The sequence below is a fragment of the Fukomys damarensis genome, unplaced genomic scaffold (genome assembly GCF_012274545.1).
Source record: "Fukomys damarensis isolate Sample0158 unplaced genomic scaffold, DMR_v1.0_HiC HiC_scaffold_19, whole genome shotgun sequence".
Lineage (NCBI taxonomy): Eukaryota > Metazoa > Chordata > Mammalia > Rodentia > Bathyergidae > Fukomys > Fukomys damarensis.
This window is the reverse complement of record NW_022900931.1, coordinates 28320101-28329097: the sequence shown is the minus strand read 5'-3', so window position 1 is coordinate 28329097 and position 8997 is coordinate 28320101. Positions and strand designations below refer to the sequence as shown.

Sequence of the window (8997 nt, the reverse complement as noted above, 5' to 3'; positions counted from 1 at the left end):
TTTTTTTTTTTTTTTTTTTTTTTGCTTAGCTATGTTCATTGCTTCAAAATGCAGTCCTTTTGGGGGGAATAATTTTAATCCATAAGCAAAAGATTCACAGGCCCCCTCTGTTGTTATTTTTAACATTTTTAGTAACAGTGTTACTAAACACTGTTTTCAGTGACAGTGTTACTAAATATTGTTTTTAGTAACAATGTTTTTTGAAATAGCCTTTACCTCACATTTACTCATTAATTGCAACAAAAATTGATGTTTGATTTGTGTCTTCAATCTCTGCTCCACTTCTTGTAAATGGGGAAATGAATAATCAGCAGGAAGGAGAGAAACATCTAACACACTGGGTCATTTGTTCCCTGAATAGCTGAATGTGGGACAGTCAGGCTGGGGAGATAGACATTAATTAGCCCCTTTGAAGGAGATAAAAACACCAGGCCTTCTAAAGCAGGACAGCATTATATGTTGGGAGGTGATTTCAATTTAAAAAGCACTACCTGTGGGCCTGTACTGTGCCAAAACTGTGCTATAGGTGTGGAGGATATGGAAGGAGAGGCCCACGGTCAGGAGTAGCTGGAGAAGCCTTCACAAAAGCCACGAGACTTCAAGCTCTCCATTTCAGGACTTGCAAATACTTTAAAGATCAAGTACCCGAAAGGTTGGTGCTACCTACATAGATTCAGAAAAAGCTGAAGTCCTGGGTCCCAAACCCAAAGACTCTGATTCAGTAGCTCTGGCTTGGGTCCAAGTGTCTGATTTTTTTCTTTTTGCGTACTGGGGATAGAACTTGGGACCTTGTGCTTGCAAGGCAGGCGTGGTGCCACTGAGCTAAATCCCTGGCCCAAGAATCTGATTTTAAGAGTGCCCCAGAGGATTCTAAGAACACAGAAGCACTGAACCAAACTCCTCAATTTAGAAATAAGACCATAGTAGGATATGGATCCCTACAGGGTCATACAGCTTGGAAGGCAGCAAAGCCAGGGCTCAAATCACATAGTGACGATGACTACCAGGTGACAAGGTCTTTCTCTGTGACTGGCGCTGTCTTCTGCACTTAGCTTGTCTCCCCCATGTAATTCCCCTAACAATCCTAGTCGAGGGCCACTGGCCGCAGAAGCAGCAGTGGCATCTCAGTTTTAAAGGGAAGAAACTAGACTGGGAGAGACTTCTTGCCTGAGGTGACACAGAAAAACAGTGGAAGAGCTCAGATTTAAGCTCCGAAGGGCATGCCTTTAACAAGCCTGCCAGCTGACTTCCGGTCTTCCCCACACTGGGTTTGAACTTCATCTGAGACAGCCTGGAAGAGGAGGGGCAGGCGTGTGGCTTAACACAAGGCCATGTGCTTTCACACCTGGGCTTTACCTGGGGAGAGGACGGTGGCCACTGCAGATCCTGGGAGGGGCTCCTGTGGCTCACAGAGAGGCTCCCTTCCCACATGCAGGTTCCAGCTGGGAGTTTGGCATCAGCCCCGGGTGGCTGAATGGAGGATGCCTGGCATCGTATTCTCAGCCTGGAATTTCACAAGCACTCACCCTCTGGGAGATGATTACTTCTTATGCCTTCTTTTCTCTCAAGAAGGTCTTTGTGTACCTTAGAAAAGAATGTGTCAAAGAAGCAGTTCCTCCAACCCCCTCCCCACACACTCACTCTCCTCCTCCACATGCAGGGACAAGAGTCCCCAAGGGACCGTTTGTTTGATGAACACTTTAAAAGAAAATTTAATTTAGTGAGATTTTAGAGAAAAGCATGTCTCCTTCAAGGCATTTCTGAACAGATGAACGAGGAGTTGTTGGGTGGTTTAAAGGCAGGTGATTCATCAGTGATAGCATTTACTACCACCGTGAAAGGGTGATCTTGGGCACCAGCTCCTGCACCCCAGTCTCCCTCCATCCCAACAGAGCACACTACAGGCCAGGGGCCTGCAGACTGAGGGGCACAGCTGGGATGCGTTGTGCCCCACCTGGAGGTTCTTTCTCTCGGGAAGGGCTGCCAGTGTGGGCTTCTGGCGTGAGCCATGCCCAGGCCCTCCTGCACTCACCCTGGCCGGACGTGATGGTTTGCAGCGGGCCTGACTAGCCAGCCGTCCTCTGCAATCTGAACTCTTGGCTGCATTTCATCTTCATCAGTGGAGAAAGGGGAAGAGATGCATCTTTTTGGGGAGGAGATGGACAAGCGAAGGCATAGGATTAGGGAAGTAGATGGCAGATGAGGGAGTCTGCTAACTTAGAGAGGGGACAGGAATGTGGTACCAGAGAAAAAAAGGAAATGTGGGTTCTGACTTTAAACCTGCCGCAGTCCAACAGCATGAACCTAGAGAAGATTTTCAGCCTCTCAGAGCTGTGGTCTCTCTAATCATAAAGTGGAATCTGCCTTCTTTAAGAAAGAAAGATGAGAAAATGTGAGTGAGTACTGGGAACCTTGCAAGGCCCCCATGCAGGTGAGCAATTCTAGGCTGCTGGGGGCTGAGAACACAGGCCAGCAGCACCGAGGGGGCTGGGTGAACTTTGGGGTCCTGCCTGCCTGATGTCTTACTGTCCCACAGGGTGGGAGAACGTCTACGGCTTTGACATGACCTGTATCCGGGATGTGGCCATGAAGGAGCCCCTGGTGGACGTCGTGGACCCCAAGCAAGTGGTGACCAACGCCTGCTTAATAAAGGTGTGTGGGTCGGTGGGTAGGGCTGGGCAACCAGGAGCAGCTGTGTGCACTGAAGAGCTGGGCTGGGGTCTGCCCTCATGGCCCCAGCCTTGTGAAACAAGAGCACCCTGGCCAGAGCCTGGGTTCTCCCAGGTGACCAGTCAAAAGCTGACAGGGAGAAGGACTCCAAGGTGGCACAGATGGGGAGGGTGTCAAGGCCGCACCTGGGACGCAGGGCTTCCTGCTGCCTTGTCATGGCCTCCAATCACATGCCTGGCCACCACATGGAGACCCCAGCCTGCCCCTGGGCCTGGTTCTTGGCCCACACCCCCCTGCAGGACACTCTTCAGGCTGTGTGCTGGTCAGCACCCTCATACTCCAATCCTGTGCACTCGTGCAGACTGCGCAGGTGCAAAGTGGGCCCGCTCTCTTCCAGCCCCATGCTTCTGTCAGGAGGATCTACTGCTCAGTGATTCTTTCCACACTTGTCCTTCGTATTTGCATTTTTGTGTGCTAACATGTGGAGCCAGATAAAACTATTGGTACCTGACTTTTTTTAAATATAGAAAGTGATTAATTTCATATGGCTGAAGTTAATTTTTTAATCTAGACATATGGACCATTATGCAAGCACGCTCAGCTACCCAACTCTCATCCTGCCTGCTCTGGTCCTGCGCATGAGTTTTGGAAGCATTGGAGTGGGGACTGGACCACTCACAGAGAGACCAGGGGACTGCTGCAGGGCCCCCCAGGATGTGGGGAAGTCACAGGCCAAACTGCTCCTTGTCCCCATGAGATGTGTCATTTTCCTGGACTGTGGCCTTGGTCTAGACCCCCTGGGGAACTGGAGGAGAAGCTCAGTGACCCCACACAGCCCATCAGATGTACCTGTAGTGTGCTGTCTAAGAAGTGGGCTAGGGACTGAGCCTGCCCTCACCTCCCTGGGGCGCTCACCAGGGCTCCTCCAGCCAGGACCCTGGCAGGCAGGATGTGGGCCATGGAGCCCTTCATTTGTTCCCACCAACCCCTCCCTCCCATTCCCCAAGCAAGTCCAAAGAAATCACATCTTCCAGCAAGGAGCTCTTCACAGTGCAGGAGTTAGGTGGGAATGAGCAGTGCCACTGATTTTGCCAGAGGGAGTCTTCAAGGGTGCCAGCTGGGACATTCGGTCCCTTTGATTTACATGGGCACAGGTGGCTCCGTGTCCTTGGCCCAGCCCCACGGAGTAGCCACTGTGTTACTGGCTGTTCTGCTGCTGGTGGCCTGGACTCCCGGGTTCTCTCCTGTTTCCTTCCAGTTAGGGCACAGGGAGGGTGGGGCAATGCCCCCGGCCATCCCAGAGGGACAGGAGGGTGTGCACAGGCAAACTCTTGAGGAGACTCTGCAGGCTCTGATTGTCTGAAGGTCTGGGACAACGTCCGCCCTCCACCCCAGCCTCTCTCCCCTTCACAATGTTGAGAGGGGTGACATTGGCTCAGTTTGCTGTGTAACCAGAAGAGCCCTCATCAGCTCTCTTGCTAATGTGCAAAGCAGCATCTCCCGACATCTCGCCTTTGGGGAAAACATTTGCCCTTCTTCACACACTTAATTGCTATTTTCATTGCTATTAGCGTGAGGACTGTGGCACTCTGTTATAATTAAGGTTGTGTTTTGACTGGGCTGCCGCTGCCAGGCATATCCATCTGTAATGCTGTTCAGAGGTGCAGAGCAGTGCAGGGGTCTCTGCTTCCTGGGGTCACCTGGGATCATAGGCTGCTCTGTGGACTCGGGCCAGGTGGGGCACTGAGCCTGAGGCCCTTTTTGACCCAGAGCGTGGTCACCACTGACCCCACCTTCACAGATGGCCTGGCTGGGCCCCACTCCAAAGGCCAGCTGCCTCTATTGTTACCATCTCAGTGTGTAGGTTATTGCTATTTAGCTTTTACACTGCCTGGAAGGCTCCTATTAAGATGCAACTGTCTCTGGGACCTCTGTCCTTAACACAAGACGTGACAGCTGGCATCTGGTTGACGATGACTGTGGGCAACCATGTGGAAAGTGTTCCTGCGGGCCGGGTGGTGTGTGTGTGAGTACGCGCTTGCCCAACGTGGGGAACAGGAGAGAGGTGTGAACAGGAGAGGAGAGGCATGAGCGGGGCCTTGCAGGGGGACACATGCAAACAGCCCCTCGAGAGATTGGGTAGCGGTGGCGATGAGGGAGTGAGAGGCCGGAGATGGAAGGAGACGCCATCCCCAGTAGGTGGAGGCATCCAAGCCATGCTGTGTGTGGGGCCCCACGCTGAGGGTTCCCAGGCCGGCAAAGAGTGGCCTCTGGTCCTACAGGGCTCCAGTCTAATGCCAGGGTGAGGATGGAGATGGTGAGGGCAGCTTGGTCCAGAGTGGGAGAGAGGCTGGAAGAGAAAGGTGCCTGGGACCATGGAGCTCGGTGGATGTGCTGGTGAAGAGGCATGGGGATGCAGGTCACGAAGACTTGCTCAGGAGGTCTGGAACCTAGAGGACTGGTGGACAGTGCGGCTGGGAGGGCTGGTGAGCACCAGGAAGGCTGGCAGGCTGGATGTGGGCCCTTTGATGGCCCAGGCTGCCAGAGGAAGCTGCTGTAGGAAGAGTGCAGGCCAGACAGTCAGCATCACATTCGGTTTTGAGACTCAGGACAGAGCAGGTCTGGGAGGGTGAGGGGCTGGGGACTGTTGCCCTGAGGCCTTTTTGACAAGCTGGGGTGCTTCATACTGCAGAAGAAGAGGTCCAGATGCACTTGTGGCTTAAGTGAAGTGCCTGGCTTATCCTGTGGGCTCTGGTCACTGGTTCTGAAGGAGCTGTGATGTTGGAGTCACCCTGACCTGCGTGAGCTGACTAGTAGGGGTGCGGGGCCGACATCTCTCGGGGGACTTACCGGAAATGCCACCATGGGTTGCTGAGGTGGCTAAGAGGCTCAGCTGGAAGGGATGTGCTGTGTAATCCCACCAGACTAGGGCTGCTCATCCTTTCTGTTGGTTCTCTGGGCTCTAGAAACTCAGAGTAACTTACACTGGAAAGTAACTTTCCCAGGGCTTCTTTGTGCCCAGCCCAGCAGCCACCTGCTTCTGGTCTATGACCACAACTCTGGTGCTCCCAGGGGCTCCAGCAGCTCCCTTGCTGGCTCCTCTCCCTTCTCTGGCCACCTCTGTGGGTCAGGACTTCTCTTTGCTGGCCCTAGGCTACTTTGCATCTCCTTTCCTATACTTACCATAGGAGTACAGAGAGATAAAAGCCATTCACACAGTGCTGCTTTGATGATCTTGTCTCCATGATCTTGGAGCCATCAGGCACCAGTCTGTTCCTTGCAGCACTCAGAACAGTTGTCTCAGTCACTTTCTCATGCTGGAACACAGAACCCAACACCCCAGGTTAAAGGAGGAGGGTTCATTTTGGCTCTCAGCTTGCGGAGGTTTCCGTTCAAGGCAGGGTGGCCTGGCAGATGGGCAGGGCGGAGGGGAGACAGCTCATGGGTAGTGGATGGGAAGAAGAGAGAAACGGGGAGCACTGGAGGGAGAGACACCCTTTCTACAGACCCCACCTTCTAACCATGGGTCAGCTGAGCCCCTGAGATCCGGAACCATCCCAGAGCCCCACCACCTGGTGGGCTGTTTCAGTCACCCGGAGGCCCACAGAGCAGGCCATGGTCCTTCACCAAGGAGGGTAGAGGTCTCAACACTGGCTCTCCAGCAGAGTGGATTTTCAGCCACTTTCCAGCTGAAGATGTGAGAGTTATTAGTTCTTTGTGTTCTGTATTCCCCAGTCTGAACTGAAATTCTCACCTCTTATTCTTCTCCTTGTATTTAGTTATTTTTCAGACCGGTCCAGCAGGCTCTTTACAAGGAGTTAGCAGAGGTCCCTTCAGCTCAGTCTGTGCCTGTGTGAGCTCAGGTTCCAGACTCCTGGGAATAGCATCTGTTTTGCTGCTGGGAACAGACGTGTGCACATGCACACACATACACAGACACGCATGCACACACACGCACACACATGGAATCTTCTGGTTCAGTATCCCTGGGAAGACCTGAACCACCCGGGCACTGCTTGGAGTCACGAGGTCCAGGGTACTCTCTGCTCCCTTAGAATTGATCAGAGTGGAGTCGATGCTGACATTTGGGACCCTGCTTGGAGAGGGGTGGGATGAAGGCTGCTCTGACTTGGCTGGGAGACACAGCACCTAGTCAACTCTTCTCTCCACCCCAGCAGATCCACCTACTCAGTTCTGTCCCCAGGCTTGGTTAAAGTCCATTTGCCCTGTTTCCTGAACATCCTCCACTCTAGAGGGGACGGAAGAGGTAACAGGAGGTGGTGGGTTGCCTGCATGTGTCTCTGAGAGCAGTGGCCCTGTAGAGGCCGGAGGTGCCTTGGGGGTGAGGCTGCTGCTAGTCCCTGCATGGGCACAGCCACGAGCCTCTGGCATCCTCTCTTGTCTGGCTGCAGGAGGTGGACATCTACACCGTGAAGACGGAAGAGCTGTCGTTCACCTCTGCGTTCTGCCTGCAGATCCAGCGAAACGACTATGTTCACGCCCTTGTCACCTACTTTAATATTGAATTTACCAAGTGCCACAAGAAAATGGGGTTTTCTACAGGTGAGCTTCTTGTTGGCTTTCTGGACCTCCCCTCCCCTCGGCGCTTTGCTGAGGCTCTGTGGCTCTGGGTGGTGACTGGGCTGTCTTTGGGGGTGGTGTGGGGTCATCGGGGCCAGACACACCAGCCCAGAAGCTTTTCCCCAGTGCCTGGGCAGGAAGTGAGAACTGCTGTTGGTGCTGCCCGAGTGAGAGTGCGGGGCGAGGAGAGGTGGGAGGGAGGGAGGCAGGACTCAGCCAGGGCTCTGCGACACTCTTCAGATGCACGTGTGTCCATGTGCATTCACAGGCAGCTCTGTTTGAGGGCTGAGGACCCAGAGCTCTGGGCCGCCTCTGCCTCCCCACCACAACTGGTGATCGGTCCCCATGTCTCCTCCTTCCCCTCCCTCCCCTCTAGCCTGTCCTCCATTCAACCCTGGTTGTGTTCCCCGAAGATCACCCCTATTGCTATCTTTCATTTTGTCACTGTAACAGAATTCTGGAGACTGGGCAGTTTATAAAGTGTGGAAGTGTACTGGGCCCCTGGCTCTCGAGCCTGCATTGATGGCATCTGGTCAGGTCTCAGGCAGGTGGGACAGAGCCTGTGTGCTTGACGTGCTGCTGTGCTCCCTCTGAACCTCCGGTCAGAAGTGAGCAAGTCTGAGCGTGAGGGCAGAGTCCTCCAGGCCACCATCTCAGAGACCCCAGCTCTCACCGTGGTGGCACTGGGGACCAAATCTCCAGTGCACGGACTTCTGGGGACAGTCACCCTCAGAGGAGCCACAGCCTGGTCCTCCTGCCTTTCCTGCTGAGAGGCTGAGCCTGTGCCATCCCCACTGCACCCTGCACGGTGCAGCCGCTCTGAACTCCCCGCAGCCCCCATGGCATGGGGTGTCCTACATCAGGGGTGCTTGTCTTCACCTCTCCTCCTGAGCTCATTGTCCTGGGCTGCCCAAGTGGAGTGCTACAGACAGGGACATGGCTGCAGCTCTGGAGGCTGGTGTCCAAGACCAAGGTGTCACAGGTTTGTTTGCAGATGGCTGCGTTCTCCCTGTGTCCTCTGCAATTGTTCTTGCTACATAGCCCAGACTGGCCTTGAACCCATGGTGATCCTCCTGCCTCAGCCTCCCTAGTGCTGGTATCACAGGTGTGTGCCACCATGCCAGACCCTTGCTATTTTTAAAATGTTTTATCTCAAGTATGCATATGCTTGGTCCCAGTTGTTTTTGAACTTTGTGCAAAGCATAGGACATCGTTTGCCATCCTTCCCTGGGACCCCTCAACTAAGTTCCATCACAGCCCAGGGCAGCTGGCATGGGGGATCAATGAAAAGCACACACTCCGTGCTGTCTGAAAGTGGTTCCTGTGATGACTCTGACCTGCCTGCCGCTTCAGGCAGACGCTGTCATCAAGAGCCACAGACACCCAGGGTCTGACAGCGCCAGCCAGGGCACTGCTGTCCCCATGCCTTGGACATCCTCAGAGGGTGGAGTAGAGAGGTATGTGGGAGGGCTAGGTTGCTGCTGAACCAGCGAGGCTGAGCAGGTGGAAGGCAACAGCCCAAATGTAGCAGGCCTGGGTTCAAGTCCCAGCCTTTGCAGTAGTCAGCAAGGTTGAGCCATTCGTGTGAGTCTGGGGTCCAGCGCCCTTTTTCCAGCCTTGCTTTCCTGAGACATGAGTCATTTTCCCAGGTCTAAGAAAGTGTTTTTTGTTTTGTTTTGTTGATGGTGGTGGTGGATTTTTTTTTTTTTTTTTTTTTTTGTTTGAGACAGGGTCTCACTATTAGTT

The 8997-nt window shown here is 53.6% G+C and overlaps 1 protein-coding gene across 1 annotated transcript in view; it reads left to right on the top strand.

Moving 5' to 3' along the window:
• Prmt8 (protein arginine methyltransferase 8) overlaps nt 1-8997 on the top strand; it is a 52990-nt gene that overhangs the window by 39030 nt on the left and 4963 nt on the right. The window contains exons 7-8 of the mRNA XM_010611578.3: nt 2537-2652; nt 7083-7233. Of these exons, the coding sequence (XP_010609880.1) occupies nt 2537-2652; nt 7083-7233 (267 nt within the window). The remainder of the gene's footprint in view (nt 1-2536; nt 2653-7082; nt 7234-8997) is intronic.